The following is a 22,168-nucleotide window of genomic DNA, read 5'->3' on the forward strand; positions in this document are numbered from 1 at the left end:
CTGGACCTCTACTTCCTCCTTTGTTAAGTAGTGATAATAACAGCATCTAACTTCTAGGCTTGTTCTGAGGATTAATTGAGTTAATGTGTGCGTGTAAACCACTTAGAACACTGCCTGGCACAGGGCTATAGATGTTAGCTGCTGCTGCTGCTGCTGTTGTTGTTGCTATGGCTTTATTATTATTCCCACAATGAAATTTGTCTTGAGGTTCAACCAAATCTCCTCTTCTGTCTATATCATAGCAATTTATAATGAGAATTGAGGTTCTAAATGATGACCGTAAGGCTCTATCAGATCATATATATGTGTATGTGTGTATATGCTTAAGTGGCATTCAACCTTCCATTAAATTATCCTACTTGCTATACATTTAATTTGAAATAAAATTTAAAAACCAAAAGGGTTTCTCCTGACCTACCTCTAACCTAAATATGCATTCCCACAAATATTTCTAGGCAAGAGTAGTTTTTCCATGCTTCTCTCATAAATGTTCTATGTTCACATTTTGACTCAAAACTATGCTATAGACAAGATAAAAGAAATCATTTTTCTATAAATTATTTATCCAAAACTTCCTGGATGCATTAATATCAGGCTGCTTTAATTAAGTTTAAATGAAAATTGAATGTTTTAAATTATTTAAATCTTCCATTTAGCTAATTAGTTCTCATTAGAGGCTGCTCATTCTTAACATGCTAAAACATTTGGTGAAATTCTTCAAGTCACTTCAGAAACTGCTTAAAATTCAGTCCCTAGAGTTTCTCCCTAAAGAGCTCTTTCCTGCACTTTCAATACCTTTCTTCACAACTCAAAAAGAGAAGAAATGACAATGGACAGGCTGAAAATGAAGACCCTATACACTATCCTTCCCAGCAAACTGGCTTTCTATGCCATGAACATCCAACCCTACACCCATGACCACCACTAGGAGGGGCACACAGATGTCATAACAAGCAATATATTTCGTTTCACTAACTTTTTAGCCACACAAAAGTAAGCCAAGTTATTGAAAGTAAGCACCTGTTTGGATTACGGGGCCCAATTCCAATACCAAAGAACAAGCCTTTCCAGGGAGTGGTGTGTTATTTGTAGCTTAATCAAATGCAGATAAATCTTCTTTGAAAGGCTCCCTTTTTGTGGAGCTATTTTTCTACCACTAGTGTGTTAGCCTATACTTTGATTTTAACTCTGACCTGTGAAATCATAACCCAAGGACAAAGGATGATTTCTTATCATCCTCATTTTATTAAAGCTGCCCAGGCCTTTATAGTAATAAGTTCTGTTTTTAAAAATCAAGCAGATAATTCAAACGTTCACTCTTAATAGCCTTACCTCATGAGGCCACCTCATTAAATTTTCTCCACCAGCATCTCAGAAGGTTGACATTTCAATCATGGAATGCTGTCCTCCTTTCATAACTAAAGAAACATCTGCGCAAAACACAGCTGTGGCCAGAATATCCACAGCCTAATATTTAAAGAGTCTACTTCCTGATTCAAAAACAATCGCTTCTAAGGTGATAATTTAGCCAGAAAAGCAGCATTTCTTTTTTTTTTTTTTTTAAGAGATGGGGTCTCACTATGTTGCTCAGGCTGGCAGGCTGGCTTTTCAGTTCAACTGCGGGCCTCAAGCAATCCTGTCGCCTCAGCCTCAAGAGTAGCTGGGACTACAAGCACACCCAGCTGGAAAAGCAGCATTTAATTTAAACATTCAGCAACTAATTACACAGTGCAAAGGCCTGTGTGACAATGAATATAAATATATTCTTCTCCTCAGAGACATGCACATTATGATGTGACAGTCAAAATCTTTCTCGCTGTAGGACATCCTCCAGACAGAGCCCAGGTTACTAGACATCCTTCTAGGGGCTTTGCAGTCTCTCTCATTCTATACTTCCCCAAAGTGGAGCTGACGAGATGGAGTCAGTCCTTCTCCCTTTCTCCTTTCCCCTTCAGTGTTTGTCCACCTCTTTGTTGCGTACTTCCACCTTCCCTTGCTCCTCCCATCCTGGCTCTACTTGTGAAATACAGACCTTGAGACCTTCTCTATCTTCCCAGAAATTGCATCATTCTCACAGCTTTATTAGTCTCTTTGGGAAAATTCCCAAATTTAAGAACCTCAAATGTATGTGATATCTAACAGTGATGTAAATATCCCTTAAATTTCTTAAATTCAATCTGGCCAAAATGGAATGCCTGATCTTCCTACCAAAGCCAATTATTCCACCCTCCTTCCTTATTTCAGTTAAGAGCTCCAGTAGATTCACCACAACCTAAGCTGTCTTAAGGACTTCTTTGATCCCTCTTTTTCCTCAGCACCCCTCCACGCCACCCTCCTGTGTTGCCAGGTCACATGGCTTCAGATTGCTTCTTTCCATCACCATTGTCACCATCCTAATCCAGGTACTTGTTTCTTTCCCCTGAATTTTTTTTTTTTTTTTTTTTTTTAGACAGAGTCTTGCTCTGTATCCCAGGCTAGAGTGCAGTGGCGCAATCTCAGCTCACTGCAACCTCCACCTACCAGGTCCTGGTTCAAGCAATTCTCCTGCCTCAGCCTCCCAAGTAGCTGGGATTATAGGAACACGCCACCATGCCCAGTTAATTTTTGTATTTTTAGTAGAGACGGGGTTTCATCATGTTGGCCAGGCTGGTCTTGAACTCCTGGCCTCGTGATCCACCTGCCTCGGCCTCCCAAAGTGCTGTGATTACAGGCGTGAGCCACTATGCCTGGTCCCCCCTGAATTTTTTTAAGTGGGCTCTTATCTCCTTAACAACTCATCTTAAATGATGCTACTGTATTAATTTTTTGAGAAGGATGTATGTCTTCTGCAACTAGATGACTTGGTTTCAAACTCCAGCTCTGCTACTTTTACTTCTGTGACCTTGGGCAAGTGACCCAGCTTCTCTATGCCTTTTTGTACAATAAGGATAATAGTGCCTGTCTCACAGAATTGTTGTGAAAACAAAATGAATTAATAGTTATAGAGCACCTAGAACAGCATCTGGCACACATTTAAATGCTCAATAAATGTTTCCCATTGTTTGTAATTAGCACAAATCAAGTCATACCATGGCTGCCCCAAATCCCTCAAGAGTCCCATGGTGTACCAAAGAAACTGCAGGTTTCTCACCCTGACATTCATTCTGTCCCCAGCCAACATCTCAATTTCACATTCTCCATCCCCTGCATGTTCCCTGAATACACACCAGGCAAACTGGAGGACTTGTTCCCTGAACACACGTCCCAAGCCTCTCCCCTCCTCACACTTGCTGTTTTCTAAGATCCCTCCTCTCATGTCTCTGCCTGATAAGACCTTGTCCATCCTTCAAGCCAATCTTAACTCTTCCACGAAGCCTTTGCTGAACCCCTTCCACCAGATGTGCCCCTACCTGCCTGTGAATGCCTCTCCTAGCATAGAGGTTGTACTTCTCTTTGGGCAGGTATCTTTCCTATACCTCAAACTGCAGTCCTGTTATTTTCCCTACAGGCTTGGAGCTCTTTGAAGGTAACATATGCATTCAACATTGTTTTATTCTCTGCATCACCTAGCACCATGTAATATGTTGGGGTAACAAAAAAGATGGAGTTGGAGGTGTCAGAGCCACAGCCATTACTGTGGCACAGTAGGGTAAGTTCAAACTAAGAAAAGTACACACTCTGCCCAGGCTGAAGTCCTCATCGTATTTCAAATGTCAATCCAAACTCACAATATAAATTGGATGGTTTCTCCAGCAAGTCTTTCCTTATAAGATACCAGAAAAACAGTAGACTATAAGAGGAATATGATTTGTAGGCCTATCCCAAAATACCAACATGAAAATCACATTAAAAATTTCCCTCATCTATCAATATTAAAATCAAAAATCCATCATGCACAGTGTTTAGTTGGCTTAATTTTCTGCTAGATCTACCACCTAGCAATCCCAAGAGAAGTGACTCAGATCTCCATGGCTAGAGCTCATTCAATGACATATTAACAACCACTGGCATGTGAGTTACTGTAGAATTGAACATAATGACATATACACCATCCCCACTCTCAGACTCATGAGAGACCCCCAAAACCTACAATCACAAAAACAGAGGCACAACAATGCACATTCCCAACAACAGAGTGAACACTCAATAAACACTGCTGGCAGTGACATCATCCAGGTACACAGCCGCACATAACTCCATCCTGTCTAGAAGCAGAGCTGTAATCTGACACCAGGGACTCAGACCTCTTTGCCTCAGCAACTCTGGGCATTCATGAGCAGCAGCAAAGGGCTCTTTCATTCCCACTCTTACTTTAGCCATTCAAGAAGCATCCTCCTCCCAGCACCACTAAGAGAAATGTCGCAGACCTCAGTTTCAAGAACCTCTATGATGAAGTGACAAAGATTGTTTTCCCCCAAATAAAAGATGTGCTCTTGAAGGTCCAGAACACTCACTCTTCGAAGACCTGGTAGTACCCACAAATCCTTAGGCAGAACTGCCAATAACCTTTCTAACAAGACAAGTCCAAGGAAGCTAATTATGATTCATTTAACTATGTTCATGTATCTGCACATTTGGTAAAGATAACAAGTAATTTAAACGTTTAAAATAGAATATATTAGACTCCTCTGAAACACCAGCTCTTTTCATAAAAGTACATAACCAAGTCAATTCAGCCTTATTTCTTATTATCTGATACTTTTACTGAATAAAGATTTATCTCTCTTCAATTAATGTTTTACTATGCCTAAAGTATTAAGATATCTTTTTCCTGTAGATAGTGGTCTTTCACAGAAAACAGTTCCCTACTTTTATTTTACACTCTCAAATCCTAATCCCACAGAAGCAAAGTAATCAAAGAAAATAAATCAGCACTGCTATATCATTTCCTTAGAAGCAAAGAAAATAATATCAAAAAGTTTGGGGTACCCAAATAAAAGAATCAATAATATGTCAGATAAAATGTTAGTCATAAATGTGACTCTGATACAGCTCCCCGCAGTTAATGTGTCCCACTTTCTGAAAAAGAGCTGCACAAACAAAAACATCCTGAGATAGAACAGAAGTCTTGTAAACTATAAAGCTCAAGCACCTGTAATACATGCACTGCCCTGTGCCCTATGGCCACTCCATAAATACTTAGTGACTGATTCACAGGCCAATTACAGAGTCTAGCAATGACAGTGTGTCTCCCTGGTCCTACTCTGGGGAATGTTAGGAATCTCCAGTTGCTGTTTGTTGTGGTGGTAGGAAGAACTAAAACAGATAGATGTCTAAAAGAACTGAAGTGTTGAAAGGTTCAAATTCTGTCAATTTTCTCTGAACTTCTCCCCAGGCACCTGAGTCTTAAAAAATTGATATTGTTACTCGTATCATTGGGGGTGAAATGAATAAAACTGCCATAAAAGTGCATAGTGTTTCCTCGTCAAAGAACAAGCTGAATGGCCAAGAGAAAAAAAACAAAACAGAAACTTACTTTTCATAGACCAGCTCCTCATCGATGGAGAAATAGTGGGTATTTACTGTGCTTTTTGGTCTATTCCTTAAAGTAGCAAAATATAACCGATCTGAAAGACAAGTTTAAAAGACAGAAAAAACATATGAGAAGTAGGGAAGTGGAAGTGAAGGTGGGTGGTAACATACGAAGGATCACAATTTAAAGACCCCATTAACACGTGGAATTCTTGCAGAAACCTCATCCCTCCCAGAAAGCTAGAGACTCCAGAGCACAACAGTTAGGCAAGAGGAGGACCTGACCGAGGAACTCAGCGGGGCTCAGAGCACCCACATTTCCCTTGTTTCAGGCCAGCAGAGTAGGCAGGAGCTGGGGGTACCCGCAGAACTGGAGGTGCAAGTTTGGTTCCCAAATCTCCAGACCTCAGCAGCTGCGAGAAGGGGAAGAAAGAGGTGAGCCTCCCGACGCAGCTTCGGAGATTTGAAAAAGAGGAAGGGAGAGAGACTTGGGGGGTGTGGTTGGGGGTGTCCCGAAAACCGAAGCCTGCGATGGTGGAGTAAAGGTGACCGGTGAGCATCCGGAGCAGGCTCCCCATGAGCTGCTGAGTGCCGGAGTACGGGCAGAAGCTGGTGCTGTCCCATTACGAGGCCGAGAGGCCATCCGAGGGAGCTGCAGAGGGAGCAAGGGACATAAGAAAGAGAAGCCGGAAGCAGGGGGTCCTCGGAGAAAGGAGAGTCCCTAGAGGGGACGAGAGCGCGCGCAGCGGCTGCAGGACACTGGCAGCCTCAGGAGAAGGTGGGGACAGTGGCGCGGGAAGTGAAGAGTTGGGGGCAAGAAAGCGTTGGAAGATGCGGGGCGGCTGCTCCTCACCTTTCATGAACTCACAAGCCCCGATTAGTTCCCCTGACTCCGCTGCCATCTTAAGTGAGATACGCACGGGGGAGGGCTCGGTCGTGGCCAGCTGAGGTCACTCGCCCCCGGGGGCTTCCCCACTGCCCAGGAGCCAGGAAGCTCACAGTCCCGAACAACAAGCCTGGCCGAGGGAGGCAGCAGGCGCCGAAGGCGGAGGCGGCTTCGGGGTCAGCGCGCCGGGCGCCCCGGGGACATTCCGAGGGGAACCCGAGCTCGCTCCGCGCGGGGCGCACACGCCCCTGGCTGTGGCCGCTCCTATTTGGACTCGGCTGCTGCAGCTGCTGCTCCGCCGCCGCCGCGCCTGGGAAATGCAGACCAGCTCTCACGGCAGGGCAAAGTCTTCCCCCGGCTTCCAAAGTGATCATGGAGGAGGAGACTTCTGGTCCCGATCGCGCCCGTGGCTACTCGAGCGGCAGCCGGGAGGACTTCAGTGTCCGCGGGCTGGCAGCAGCTGCTCCGGATCCTCCTTCGCCACCTCCTTTCAGCAGTTACTCTTCCTCCTCCTCCTCCCCCTGGGTCCGCCCCCAGACCTTCCTCCCCGCCCTCCCTCAGCCCCCTCCACTTTCACGACTCCGCGGCCATCCCTTAAAGGGACAGCCCCGCTGCTTTCTGCGCAGCAGCCCCAGTTACCAGGCGCCCCGCGGGTCACTAGGAGCCGGTTGCTAAGGCTTTGTTGCCGTCCACCAATTGCTGTTCAGGAAACGGGGCCCTCGGCCCAGGGGAGCGGGCGGGGCCTGTAGGCCAGAAACTTATGAATGAAACGGCGGGGTTGCGAGTGGACATCGCCAAGGGCGCTGTCGCGGCCTCGGAGGCTAGGATGTGCCGGTGCCCCCTTTCTTTTCTGCACCCTCCAAGTCTTGTCCCACTCCAGATTTCTTTCCTCTCTCTCTCTCATTCTCTTTCTTTCTCGCCCACTCACCCATGCTCTTCTAAACTATTGTAGGGCGCGCGCGCGCACACACACACACACACACACACACACACACACTCGTAAAAACCTCAGATCTCCGTGCCCTGCCTCGCCTCTAGCTAACATTTCAGCCACCCCCCACGCCCAACACTGAGGGGGTCTGCATCTTTATAAAAAATACAATTGAAAAAGAAGCACCAGCTCCTAGCTCACAGTACATGTATTGGTTTCCTCTACACATACCAGACTCTGATATAACTTGTACTTTGTTCTCACGGGACAAAAAGTTTCCCATCTGGTTCTCCACGCCCTCTCATCTGGGCCGCCAATGTGAGCGCAAAAGCATCACAAATGCCTCATCTTTACAGTGCTCGGGTCCCGGAGGGGCGGGGCGAGACCGCTGAGCCAGCCTGGGCGGGTGCGGAGGGAACAGGAGAGAGAGGAGAGTCCACTGGTCCAAGGAGAAAGTTAACACAAAGGAATTTCTTTACATAGTCTCAGCTGAAGCGCTCCAGGCAGGAGTCCCGCTAAAAGAGGCCATTGACTTGTCTCTGCGAGGCTCTACGTACTGTTTGAACAACTTGAACGCTGGGCGTCCTAAGGCTGTGCCTAATCAGCGTGCGGTCCCTTCCATACGAAAATGGCGCCACAGACCGACTATCCGAAGAGCATGCGCTCTGAGAGGTCTCTCCAGAAACAGCAAGAAACTTGTGGCGGCGTTTTCCTTCGCAGTCGCTTGTTGACCTCTAGGGAGAAAGGGGGCGCACCCGTGCAGAGCTGACTGAGGGAACCAGCCCTTCCAGGGCCATTTCCAGGTTTTGTTTGTGGGTTTTTTTTTTTTAATGTGTGTTTTGTTTGTTTTAGACAGGGTCTCGCTCTGTCACCCAGGCCGGAGTGCGGTGGCTCAATCTCTGCTCACTGCAATCTCCACCTCCCGGGTTCAAGCGATTCTCGTGCCTCAGTCTCCCAAATAGTTGGATCTACAGGCGTGCGCCACCACGCCCGGCTAATTTTTGTATTTTTTGTAGAGACCGGGTTTTGCCATGTTGGCCAGGCTCGTCTCCAGCTCCTGAGCACAAGCAATCCGCCCTGCCTTGGCCTGCCACAGCGCTGGGATTACAGGCTAAGCCACCGCGCCAGGCCTCAAATTATTTTATTGAAAAAAAATCTAGTATTTCTTATATGAAAGATAGGGAAAAACAAGGTATATGAATCTCTCGATAAACTTGCCCACTTTGTTTAAAAGGCTAAATAAATCCAAAGATGTTGTTGTATTTCCGAAGATGCTGATTTAAAATTCTTGCATAATCTAAATTCAAATTCCTAACAATTTTTCATTAAAAAGTGCGTTAGAAATAGAAGTCAGAGTTCTCATTCAATTCATAAACTTTTAATTGCACAAAGTAAATAGTCTAATGAAAAGAACTCCAATCTACACTTTCAGAGAAGCCAGATATAGTTGAACACCCTCTTGTTATTTTCCAAAATGAATTTACAAAAATCTTTTATATAACTCTCCTGCTTAAAATTGTGATCATGAGGAATGAATTATGACCTAACAAATACAAGTCCTTAAATTCAAATGAAAATGTTTATTTTTCCTTACCATTTTTACAAAGATAATAAAACTCTGTAAGTAATTAATTTTTTTAAAATATTGCGTGGGGCTGGTCATGGTGGCTCACACCTGTAATTACAGCACTTTGGGAGGCCAAGGCCTGCGGATCACCTGAGGTCAGGAGTTCAAGACCATCCTGGCCAACATGGCGAAACCTTGCCTCTACTTAAAAAAATACAAAACTTGTCTGGGCGCAGTGGCTCATGCCTGTAATCCCAGCACTTTGGGAGGCCGAGGCAGGTGGATCACCTGAGGGCAGGAGTTCGAGACCAGCCTGGCCAACATGGTGAAACCCCCAACTCTACTAATAATACAAAAAAATTAGCCAGGCATGGTGGCACACACCTGTAATCCCAGCTACTAGGGAGGCTGAGGCAGAAGAATGGCTTGAACCTGGGAGGCGGAGGTTGCAGTGAGCGGAGATCACATCATTGTGCTACAGCCTGGGTGACAAGAGCAAAACTATGTTTCAAAAAAAAAAAAATACAAAACTTAGCCGGGTGTGGTGGCACACGCCTGTAATCCCAGCTACTCGGGAGGTTGCAGTGAGCCGAGATCGTGCCACTGCACTCCAGCCTGGGCGACAGAGAAAGACTCCGTCTCAAAAAAAAATTAGCCAGATGTGGTGGCGGGCACCTGCAATCCCAGCTACTCATGAGGCCGAGGCGGGAGAATGGCTTGAACCGGGAGGCAGAGGTTTCAGTGAGCTGTGATTACGTGATTATGCCACTGCACTCCAGCAGTGCAGTGTCTCTGGGCAACAGAGTGAGACCCTGTCTCAAACAAACAACAACAAAATTGCATGGAAGGAAGTGTCAGTATAATCAAATCTCTCTAAGCCATTCTAAATGGTATAGAAAATTCTACAAGAAAAATATGAACTAGATAATGCACACACAGCACACGTATAATACATAACAAGGTTCTAATGAGATCATAAAAACACTTTATTCTCTCAATTATCCTGAGGTCAAAGTTCCTGTTGGTTGTAGTTTCATAATAAAGGCATACTTTTACAGTCTACAAGGGAAGATAATGGAAGAAAATTTTCCAACCACCCAACTTGATATAAACTTAAGGAATGGACTTTTAAGAAACAATAAAGGCGTTTCACATATAAAGGAAATACTAAGAGATTTTAAATATCGCTCAACTGCACAAAAGGAAGGTAATATTACACACAGAAATTCAGCAGGTAAGTGTAAAAAGTGTCGAGTTTGAAAACAACGCCTTTTTTTTTTTTTCTCTAGACGGAGTCTTGCTCTGTAGCCCAGGCTGGAGTGCAGTGGCACCATCTGGGCTCATTGCAACCTCCACCTCCCGGGTTCAAGCGATTCTACTGCCACAGCCTCCAGAGTAGCTGGGACTACAGGCATGTGCGCCACCACGCCAGCTAATTTTCATATTTTTGGTAGAGACAGGATTTCACTGTGTTGGCCAGGCTGGTCTCAAACTGCTGACCTCAAGTAATCCGCCCACCTCAGGATCCCAACGTGCTGGAATTACAGATATGAGCCACTGCGCTCGCCCTGAAAATGACAAAATTTAAATCTAACTCCTCAACCATTGCTTGAAAACTGCTTCAACTACCCTGCAACCCGTGCTTGTGCACCTGCAGTTCTAGAAAACTCACTGCTGGAGGCAGCTCTAAATTATGTCAAAAGCCACTAGTTCTAATTCTGCCTGGAGGCTGCAGGACCTATGATCACCCTTACTCATGACAGCTCTTCAAAAATGCAAAGGCAGTTTCCTTGAACGCCTTCCTTTTCTCCTTAGTCTTCCCCAGATAAATATCTCCATTTTCTTCAACATTGTCTTATATTACATGGCTTCAAGCCCCTCACTTTCCAGTCCAGTCTCTGCCCATTTGTCCAGTTGCTTACTAAGTGGGTCCCAGAACTGAATGCAGACTAGTGATAAACTGGTGTGGCCAGTTATAAAAAAAGAAAAAAGAATGGATTGAAGATTCAGATGATAGCAAAAGAAATGAAAAACATAAAAGAATTAAATGTTATCGTTTAAACTGGTGTAACCAGTTCTGAAAGAAAAAAGAATGGATGGAAGATTCAGATGTGAGCAAAAGAAATGAAAAACAAAAGAATTAAATTTTATCATTTAGCTTCAAGAAAAAGAAAAGGAAAATATTCTTTTTTTTTTTTTTTTTTTTTTTGAGATGGAGTCTTGCTCTGTTGCCCAGGCTGGAGTTCAGTGGCACAATCTTGGCTCACTGCAACCTCTGCCTCCCAGGTTCAAGCTATTTGCCTGCCTCAGCCTCCCGAGTAGCTGGGACTACAGGCGTGCACCACCATGCCCAACTAATTTTTGTATTTTTAGTAGAGACGGGGTTTTGCCATGTTGGCCAGGATGGTCTCGATCTCTTGACCTCGTGATCCGCCCACCTCGCCCTCCCAAAGTGCTGGGATTACAGGCATGAGCCACTGCACCTGGTGGAAAATATTCTTTCTTGGTGGAAGAGGGCAAGGAAAAATGAGCTCAAGATTGTCAAAGGCCTGACAGCTGTGTGGTTTACATATTGTATTCTTTTAAAATTAACATCATTTCTTATTAGAATGTATCATTAGAACATACTCTTTTAGTTGTTTGTTCAGTAGTGATACAAAGTTACCAAAGAACGTAAAGAAAATATAGAATACATACTTTGAATTCTTTCTGGAAATTAATTTTCAGATTAAGTATGAAACATGTAGTAAAAACCTGTGCCACTGAGTAATTTGAAATTCAAGGTAATTTGAATTATTTATTCATATACATATTTTGACAATTTTTGATCCCAAAAATAATTTTAAGCAGCTTTTAGTAAAATACATGTAATAAAAAAGTTATTACAGTAGAACCAGAATACCAAAAATAGATAGCGTGACTCATAAACGGTTCTGTTCCAGAAGTCTGCCCGCAAATGATAAGACCTTAGCCTAACCCAGCCACATTCTGTATCAGACAAATCACCATTGCCTGTTTAAGAATTCCAAACCAGAATCAAAGAAGTAAAAACCAGAAGGGACCTGGGAGATCAGCTAGTTCCAGTTTTCAAACAGACTCCATCAAACTCAAGGGATTTAGCACAGGCCCAATATGGGGGTGGGAGTGGAAGGCAGTGGATGAGCACTCAAGGCTTCTACACAATAGTTCCTTTATAAAAGGTTATATGGCAAAATAAAAGAGAAAAAAAGAGAAGGAGGTCCACAGTAGGTAACTGATTTCCCAAACTCACATAGCTGGTGGAAATAAGACCAGTATTCATTATTTGCTGTAGTATCAACAACCTTTTCCTAATTTTTCCCTAGTGAGCTTAAATTACATTGTTTAACTTATAGATTATTACACATTAGCCATAAAGTGTCAATAATAATGTATGCATAATATCTACAACTATTTTCTTCAAGATATTTAGAGGAAATATTGAAATAATCTCCGAATGAAACAATATAAGATGTTGCATTATCTGCCATTGCTATTGTTTTTGTGTGGCTTCTATAAAAATTTGAATTGTTTGCAACCCTGTGATTTATTAATGGAATGGTATACCAGCATTCTACAAAATACAGTTTAAGAAATACTGGTATAGTGAACATTAAGTAAAACAAGTCAATTCAATATTCATCTCCTTCTTGACTAATGCAGTCAATAAAGAATGGTGCAGTTTTAGAAGGTAAAAGAAAGTTCCATGAGGTCAATATACTTCAGAGTAGTCAATTTATTGTCCAGTTTGCTATACTTAACAAACAAGTTAACAACTCAATACATTTTTTAAATTTTACAAATTTATCCATCTATATTTATTTGTCATTACTACTTTTTTTTTTTTTTTTTGAGACAGAGTCTCGCTGTGTCACCCAAGCTGGAGTGTAGTGACACTATCACAGGTCACTGCAACCTCAACCTCCTAAGCTTGAGTGATTCCCCCATCTCAGGCTCCAGAGTAGCTGGCACTACAGACATGAGCCACTGCACTTGGCTAATTGTTTAATTTTTTGTAGAGACAGGGTCCCACTATGATGCCCAGGCTGGTCTTGAGGTTCTGGACTAGAGCCAGTTTCTCCTGCCTCGACCTCCCAAAGTGCCGGGATTGCAGGTGGGAGCCACCGCACCCACGCCATTCATACTCTTTTTACAGAAAAAATAAGTGAACATTTTTACTCCAAAAATAGATAATATTCCCCACACCACTCTTCTCCAGCCATCACCACCATAGCCATGCTGAGAAATATTAGTGAGCTACACATTGTAATCTGAAGGTTTTTTTTGTTTTGTTTTGTTTTGTTTTGTTTTGTTTTTGAGATGGAGTCTTGCTCTGTCACCCAGGCTGGAAGTACAGTGGCACAATCTCAGCTCACTGCAACCTCTGCCTCCTGGGCTCAAGCAATTCTCCTGCCTCAGCCTCCTGAGTAGCTGGGATTACAGGTGCCCACCCCCACACCCAGTGAATTTTTGTATTTTTAGTAGAGACAGGGTTTCACTATGTTGGCCAGGCTGGTCTCTAACTCCTGACCTCATGATCTGCCCACCTCGGCCTCCCAAAGTGCTGGGATTACAGGCGTGAGCCACCACCACTAGCCGTAATCTAAAGTGTTGAATGTTCACTTCCATGTGCACATTTAATAATGTTTCTACTCTACATATTTCTAGCAGGAAAATAATAGTAGTTAATAGTTCGGTTTCATTTAAAACCAAGCACAGCAACTTACATCTCAGTTCTTACATTGGTTGCCTATCAAGTAGGTATATTATTATTTCCATTTTATAAATGAGGAAACACACAAAATACATGCTCAGTATGTATTTGGAGAATGGATAAATGAGTAATTAAAATGTGAGGAGATGAACTCATGTGAATCATCTGGATTCATAAATCAGTTACTTTGTAGCCTGGAGTAGTGGAAAAAATCCTGGATTTGTAATCAGAAGCCTGGTTTTCAGGTATCTCTCTCCCACCAACTGTATGCATTATTTTGGACTCAGTTTCCTCTGATATTAAATAGAAATTATAATAATTTCTAACTCACAAGAATAACAGTAAAATTAAATGAGAGTGTCATGCTGTGATGCTAGACACTGTGTACAAATGTGATGCTGTACACATACAGCCTAGCATTTATATTAATAAATACAAATATTTATTAATATTAAGCATAGGATTAAGAACTACTAACTTGTTTCCAAAATCTAATTTTCACAAGTCTCAAATGAATACAACTATTTGGATCTAGGTATCGTAATTTAATTGACTCCTAGCTAACAGCATAATTAAAATATACACTCACAGAGAAGTCCTTTTTATCAACTGAAGACAATTCCACAGGGTACAAGTTAATGTCCTTCTTCATTTCTGATTGCCTGTGACAATATGCCTGTCTCTAGAGTGTGATCAGGGCCAACAACCCCATTCAGGCATCCTCAACGGATTCCTAAATTCCCCTGCTCTCACTCACATTCTTTCGGTCCTTAGTGTTCCAGAAGCCTGGGACATAAATGTTGTGCCCTGTGGTTTCCATGGTGACCCTTGACACACTTTTGGAACATATGTTTTCTAATGCCCAGTCCTGTGTAGAAACTCTAGAAGAAAATTATAATTTCAATAAACAGGAGACCTTTGGTTTCCATTTTTCCAACCAAAAATACTGCATATGTATTGAACATATTATTAATGGTTGTTCTTGTTGTTATTAACATCAATAATTGTATTGATTCCCATGGGAGAAAAAAATCACACTTCATATCTTCCACATACCAAGCCTTCCTACATGGAGTCTATGTTTTCTTCAAATGATATCTAAAGTAATATACCTGTATTTGTTAATGTAGGATAACAGTGATATGAATAATGTAACATACACAAAAATAATGTCTACTTACCCTAAAATATATGTATTTTAGGTAAAATATTTCTCTTCATACCTATGTTTTATTTCCATAACATCAAATGTACATTTTCTTTATATTTGTGTATTCGTTCATTCAGTAAAAATTTACTATCTACTATTTGTCTGGCTCTGTGCTAGGTGCTAGGATTGCAACTGAGAATAAGGCAGAGTTCTATTCTTAAGGAAGTTACATTCTAGAAAGGGTTATGGATGAGCAATCAGGTTCCATAAGCAAGATACATGCTAGGCTGAAGTAAGCACAGAGCAGAGGGCTGTGTGGGCTGCATCAGACCTGAGACATGAGGAAAGGGTTCCCTGCAGAATCCTTGTATAGACTTGAAGGTTGAATAGGAGTTAGCTAGGGGGAGGTAGCCAAATAGTAGAGAGAGCAAGGCGGGAGGGTACATGGAAGGAGAAGACACACAAGAGAACCCCAGGCGGAGGGAACAGTCTATACATAGGCCAGGAAACAGTAGAGAGAAAGGCCAGTTCAGGATTTGAAGCAGCTCCATTTGGCTCCAGCCCAGAGTATAAAAGAGAAGAGGAAGAAGGATCTTGGTAAGTTAGTCCAAAAATTTGGACTTTATCCAGAGGGCAATGGGGCACCAAAATGAAATACAGTTGACCCTTAAACAATGCAGGGGTTGGGAGCACAGTTGCATATCCACATACAACTAAAAGTTAACAGCCTACTGTTTACCAGAAGCCTTGTCCATAACATAAACAGGTGATTAACACAGATTTTGTATGCTATACGTTATATATATGTTGTATTCTCACGATAAAGTAGGCGAGAGGAAAAGCAAGATTTTTCCAAATTATCACAAATCTCCAAAGATTTTCCTGTATTTACTGAAAATAATCCATGTGCAAGTGAACCTGTGCAGTTCAAATCAATGTTGTTCAAGGGTCAACTGTACATTAATGAGGAAAAGCCTAAAATCCCCAGGCTGGGATTTTAAAAATAGACAGAAAGAGTCTGCAAAATTGTTTAACTAATTGTAAATAGATTGGACTTTACTCCATGAATCCCCCCAAAATCAGAATTATAATGGGAATGTAGACAAACACCCGCAATAACGTGTTTCATTCTTTCTTTTTACCTCTCACCATTAAAAAGACAAAATACAACTTGCCTGGTTTTTGCAGAACATGATTAAGTACTTAATGGGAAGAATTGTCTTAGATTCCTGAAATTTAATTTGCCTGTGTTGGTGATAAATGTAGATAAGATAATATAGATAACTTCTAAATTGTAACTATTTTGAGTAAAAGTACCCTAAGCAAATGTAAAAAATAGAATATATAAGAATTACACTTTAGGCCGGGCATGGTGGCTCATGCCTGTAATCCCAGCACTTTGGGAGGCCAAGGCAGGTGGACCACCTGATGTCAGGAGTTGGAGACCAGCCTGGCCAAAATGGCGAAACACTGTCCCTACCAAAAATACAAAAATTAGCCGGGCGTGATGACAGGCACCTGTAATCCCAGCTACTAGGGAGGCTGAGGCAAGAGAATCACTTGAACCCGGGAGGCAGAGGTTGCAGTGAGCCAAGACTGTGCCATTGCACTCCAGCCTGGGCAACAAGAGTGAAACTCCGTCTCAAAAGAAAAAAAAAAAAAGAAAAAGAATTACACTTTAAAAATATATTCTAATTAACTAACAAAAGTAATTTGGCATATGTAAGAACTTGATTTCTAAAAACCTTCTTTAAAAACTTTTAGAAATAATAAATTAATGTGAATGATTTGATTATTTTACATTGTAGAGGGCAAGTTAATTGTCCTTAAGGTTTATGGAATAAAAAGAAAAAAAATCAGACCAGCACTACATGACATGTGCCCTGGGTCCCCAGAGGGGCAGCCAATCCCAGCCTTGCTCATCTCCTCTTAAGTGAAAAACCATTCACCAGTGTGGAGATATAATTCTTATCTAACAAGCTCTATCTGTCTATGTATCATGGTGTCTTTCCTGGTGCTCTGGGACAGTTTGCTTAGTCAGGTTTTCCTGATGGACTTTAGCTCATCACTGCCATTTAAAGCATTTCTCTGAAAGTGACTTTAGTTCATGGAGCATCATTAACCAAATATTACCCGCTTGCTGGCAGGAAGACACACACACACATAAAATTTGACAAGAAGACCGCTGATTTTCCAAGCTAACTCTTTCCTATCACTTTAACTGTTCCTGGTCAGAACTTTGATTTCTGTCCCTAAACCTCTTCCTCCTCCAGACTTAGCCAGGTCAGTACATACTACCATCATTCATCCAATTGCTTAAGCCAACTCCAAGTTAAAAGTCACCTTTGGCCGGGCACAGTGGCTCACGCCTATAATCCCAGCACTTTGGGAGGCTGAGCTGGGTGGATCACTGGAGGTCAGGAGTTCGAGACCAGCCTGGCCAACATGGCGAAACCCCGTCTCTATTAAAAGTACAAAAATTAGCCAGGCATGGTGGTGTGTGCTTGTAATCCCAGATACTTGGAGGCTAAGGCAGAAGAGTCATTTGAATCTAGGAGGCAGAGGTTGCAGTGAGCTGAGATCACACCAGTACACTCCAGCCTGGGCGACAGAGCAAGATTCCATCTCAAAAAACAAAAAAAGTCACCTTTAATCTAACCGCCACATCCAGTCAATCCGCATGACTTGCCTCTCTGCCTTCATATTGTATCCTGAATTCTTCTAATTTTATCTGCTTGGCAAACATCATCCCTTCCCCTGAAGCTCTGCAACAGCGAAGAGCTGCAAAACTTTCATTTGTGTTTTGATCTGCAGGTAGGTCTCAAGAACTGTGGTCCAGTTGGAATTCTTCCACTGTTAGGTCCTTTAAAGGTCAGTGGGGAGGGGTTATTTATTTTAGTCAGTTCTTCCCTTCATAATTTCAAGAAGGTATCCTGGGAAGAGTTACCTCGGTGTCCACTGCCTATGGTTGGTCTGTGATATGAAGTCATTGCCAAGTCTAGCTGCCTCTCCTGCCTTGCCTTACACATCCCCAACTCTGAATGCTGGGGCCTTGTGAACCCAGACACACATGCTGTCATGTGAAGAACGTACTTGCTTCCTCTCCTTTCCACCATGATTGTAAGTTTCCTGAGGCCTCCCAGTCATTATTCCTGTTAAGCCTGTGGAACTGTGAGTCAATTAAACCTCGTTTCTTCATAAATTATCCAGTCTTTATAGCAGTGTGAGGACGGACGACTACAGTTCTTGATGAAAAGATGAGTTAGTTCTTTCTCTCTCTCTGTCATGCCCTCTTTCTCCTTCTACTTTTCACCATGGGATGATGCAGCAAGAAGACCCTTGTCCTTGGACTTCTCAGCCTTCAGGACTATAAGAAATAAATCTCTGTTCTTTATAAATTACCCAGAGCCAAGTATTCTACTATAGCAACACAAAATAGACTAAAACAGAGGGCCTTCTTTGCCAGTTCATCAGATGTAACCAACTATGTATGAATTACAATGGTGGGCATGGTTTATGCACAAACTGGAACCCCTGCTACTTGGTCATTCAGGAAAAAAATGATAAGGGTAGATGACAATAGGCATAGAAGTCCAAATTCAAGACATCTGTAGGAAATACAATTGACAGGATAGGCAAAACAGATGTAGGTAAAAGTTGAGGGGGAAATGAAGAGCCAAAGATAACTCCTAGAATTGTAACTCTTTCACTGACCGGCTGGTGATGCCATTTTCTAAAACAGAAGTGCAGGCTATTCATGGGAGGAAAAATGAACTCAGTTGTGCTATCTAGAATTTGAAGTATCTGCTGGACAATGAGATGAAAATACATGTTAAGCACTTTAATATATAGATTTCATGCTCAGGAGAGGCAGATGGGCTTGACTGACAAGTTTCAGATTCTCCAAAGGTTAGGCTCAATCTACATTGCGGAAAAGACAAGATAAGCATAGTGAGGTGATGAAGAGCATGTCCTCTAGAGACAGACTGAGTCCAAGTCCTGATCCCTCCACTTACTGCTTATGAGAACTTGGACAAATGACTAACCTCTCTGTGCCTCATTTTCCTAGTCTATAAAATGAGGATAATAAGAGTATCTACCACATAATATCATAAAAATGAAACCAGTTTGTTTGTGAAGTGTTTAGGTCAGTATTCAGAACCTAGTAAACATTATGTCTATCTCTTCCGAATAAAAATTTTCTCCAAGGAAGAGAGTATGAAATGAGAGATGAAGAAAACTAGAATTAGCCATGGAGAATATCAACATCTTAAAATGTAGGTAAAGAAAAAGGTATTTTTGATGTGGATAAAGAAAGAGGTATTCTTTTTTTTAATATTATACTTTAAGTTTTAGGGTACATGTGCACAACGTGCAGGTTAGTTACATATGTATACATGTGCCATGTTGGTGTGCTGCTCCCATTAACTCATCATTTAATATTAGGTATATCTCCTAATGCTATCCCTCCCCTCTCCCCCGACCCAACAACAGGCCCCGGTGTGTGATGTTCCCCTTCCTGTGTCCATGTGTTCTCATTGTTCAATTCCCACCTATGAGTGAGAACATGCAGTGTTTTGTTTGACACATGCACACGTATGTTTATTGCAGCACTATTCACAATAGCAAAGACTTGGAACCAAGCCAAATGTCCAACAATGATAGACTGGATTAAGAAAATGTGGCACATATACATCATGGAATACTATGCAGCCATAAAAAATGATGAGTTCATGTCCTTTGTAGGGACATGGATGAAGCTGGAAACCATCATTCTCAGCAAACTATCGCAAGGACAAGAAAGAGGTATTCTTAAAAGAAAATGATAAGCAGCAGCTCCAAATGAGCTTTCTTTTCTCAAAAGACACCAAAACTGACACACTGAGACACAGAGGTGATAAAATATCAAGACCTAACTCCTGGTGCAAGATTCTCTGCAACTTTAATGGGCTGTCTCTCAAGTAATTTTTATTTATTTTATTTATTTTTATTTTTATTTTCTTGAGATGGAGTCTTGCTCTGTCACCCAGGTTGGAGTGCTGTGGCGCAGTCTCGGCTCATTGCAACCTCCACCTCCTGGGATCAAGTGATCCTCCCACCTCAGCCCCCCAAGTACCTGGAACTACAGGCACATGCCACTGCACCCAGCTGATTTTTTAAAAAAATTTTTTGTAGAGACAGCGTCTTGCTATGTTGCCCTGGCTGTTCTTACCCAGACTGGTCTCAAACTCCTGGGCTCAAGCAATCCTCCCACCTGGACAGTGCTGGGATTACAGGCTTGAGCCACCATTCTCAGCCTCTCAAGTAATTTTGGAAGTACAGTGTAACATTTTTAGGTTCTATAGGAGTAGAAAAAGGGAAGTATATCTTTAGCTACATTAAAGAGGGAATATTCAGTAATCCTTATCTACTTATAAAGAAGTTTCATATTTTAATAGTAATTGAGTGTGTTGTATTGGGAGAAATCAGTCTCTCAAGAGAAGTTAAATAACTACTCTGACCATAAAATAATCTGTCTACCTTACAGATTCTAGGTTGCATAATTAGCATTCATAAAGTATTTTTAAAAGAAAATCACTTATGAGCCCTAAGCATTACTGTGTAATTAATAATTTCCTAGACTTTATTTGATTAGAGATTACAGATGCAAAATTTAACATACCTGGCATGAAATCAGACTTTCTCTCTCATCCTCATATTCAGCAATGCTCATAGTGTGCTAATGCCATCAAAATGCAGGAAAAAATGTGCTTTTAAAAATAATTTAGTTTTTGGTAGTTCTCTACTGTTTCTACTCACATTTCCAACATCAAATGTGTAGGAATTTTCCATACCAAACAATTCTCCAATTCTCTGCCCACATCAATTGGGTTTCCTACAGTTCAACTTAATTGTAGGACACCCAGTTGGCGTAAGCACAGAAGTTACCTGGAGTTACCTGACACTATTTACATGGAGTTAGCATCAGATCTCACAAGTTAAAAGTTCAGTACCACAAGACTGTGTCACTTCAGATGCCAGTTGCAAGTTCCAAGGTTACCAAAAGTAAAATTCTAAGCCCCCCAACAAACTGAATGGACCCCTCCTCTCACCCAAAGTCATTCCATAGTTAACCTGAAAAACTAGATCAGGCTGTGATGGAAAAGGAGGGGTCCAAACATGCCTCATTATACCCTCCTCCCTTTAGAATTCAGGTACAACTGACCAGTATTAACATTGAAACAGAGACCTAAAGACTGACCGAATAGACTCTTGTAGCAATAAGATACCAACATGACAGATAGCTAACCTTGAAAGGAATCAAAGTATTTTACCCCCAGATATATTTCTTTGACATATTTTGAAATGGCCCTGCAAAGCTGTCTATTGTGGGGAAAATCTACTTTCTGTAGAGAATCCTCTCCCCCTTTCCAGGTCTTTTCCCTGATCCAGGAGAGAATTAACTAAGAGTCTGGCACCTTTTTTAAGTCTGATTAAAAAAACATTTACAATCTAATCTCTCTGAAGCCTGCTACCTGGAGGCTTCCTCTACATGACAAAAACCTTGTTCTCCACAAGCCCTTATCTTAACACAGACACTCTTTCATTCCTTTCTATTGATTCCAGGTCTTTTTTTTTTTTTTTTTGAGGTGGAGTGTCATTCTTGTTGCCCAGGCTGGAGTGCAATGGCGCGATCTTGGCTCACCGCAACCTCCGCCTCCCGGGTTGAAGTGATTCTCCTGCCTCAGTCTCCCCGGTAGCTAGGATTACAGTCATGTGCCACCACACCCAGCTAATTTTGTATTCTTAGTAGAGATGGGGCTTCTCCATGTTGGTCAGGCTGGTCTCGTCCCAATCTCAGGTGATCTGCCCACCTCGGCTTTCCAAAGTGCTGGGATTACAGGCATGAGTCACTGCGCCCATCCTGATTCCAAGTCTTTAGATAATAACTTAACTTTTTCGACCAATTGCCAATCAGGCAATCTTTGAATCTGCCTATGACCTAGGACATCCCTCTCCCTACAAGTTGCCCCGCGTTTCCAGACCAAACCAATGTACATCTTACATGTATTGATTGAAGTTTTACATCTCCCTAAAAGATATAAAACCAAGCTATAGTCTGACCACCTCAGGCACGTGTTCTCAGGACCTCCCTGGGGCTATGTCATGGGTCCTGGTCCTCAGATTTGGCTCAGAATAAATCTCTTCAAATATTTTCCAGAATTGTACTCTTTTCATCACCATTACCTATCACCCATAAGTCAGAGTTTTCCACAACCCCTTCCTCAGATTCAGTAATTTGCTAGAATGGCCACCAAACTCAGGAAAGTATTTTACTTACAATTACCAATTTATTATGAAGAACTCAAATCAGGAACAGCCAAATGGAAGAGGCATAGGGAAAGGTATGGAGGAAGGGGCACAAAGCTTCCATGCCCTGTGTGCACATCACCCTCTCAGCACCTTCATGT

The 22,168-nt window shown here is 42.2% G+C and overlaps 1 protein-coding gene across 4 annotated transcripts in view; it reads right to left on the reverse strand.

Moving 5' to 3' along the window:
- CDC14A (cell division cycle 14A) overlaps positions 1-8,538 on the reverse strand; it is a 170,434-nt gene extending 161,896 nt beyond the window's left edge. The window contains exons 1-2 of one of the 4 annotated variants that reach the window (XM_003808479.6): positions 6,305-6,947; positions 5,456-5,546 (exon numbers count right to left, since the gene is read on the reverse strand). In XM_003808479.6, coding sequence (XP_003808527.1) covers positions 5,456-5,546; positions 6,305-6,353 — 140 coding nt within the window. In that variant the 5' untranslated portion in view covers positions 6,354-6,947. Of the gene's footprint in view, positions 1-5,455; positions 5,547-6,304; positions 6,971-7,499 lie in introns of those variants that run through there. The other 3 variants (XM_014346180.5, XM_055115543.3, XM_008960562.5) reach the window with 3 other exon arrangements.
- Positions 8,539-22,168: the final 13,630 nt, after the last annotated feature.

This window comes from Pan paniscus, chromosome 1 (genome assembly GCF_029289425.2).
Source record: "Pan paniscus chromosome 1, NHGRI_mPanPan1-v2.0_pri, whole genome shotgun sequence".
Taxonomy (NCBI): Eukaryota; Metazoa; Chordata; class Mammalia; order Primates; family Hominidae; genus Pan; species Pan paniscus.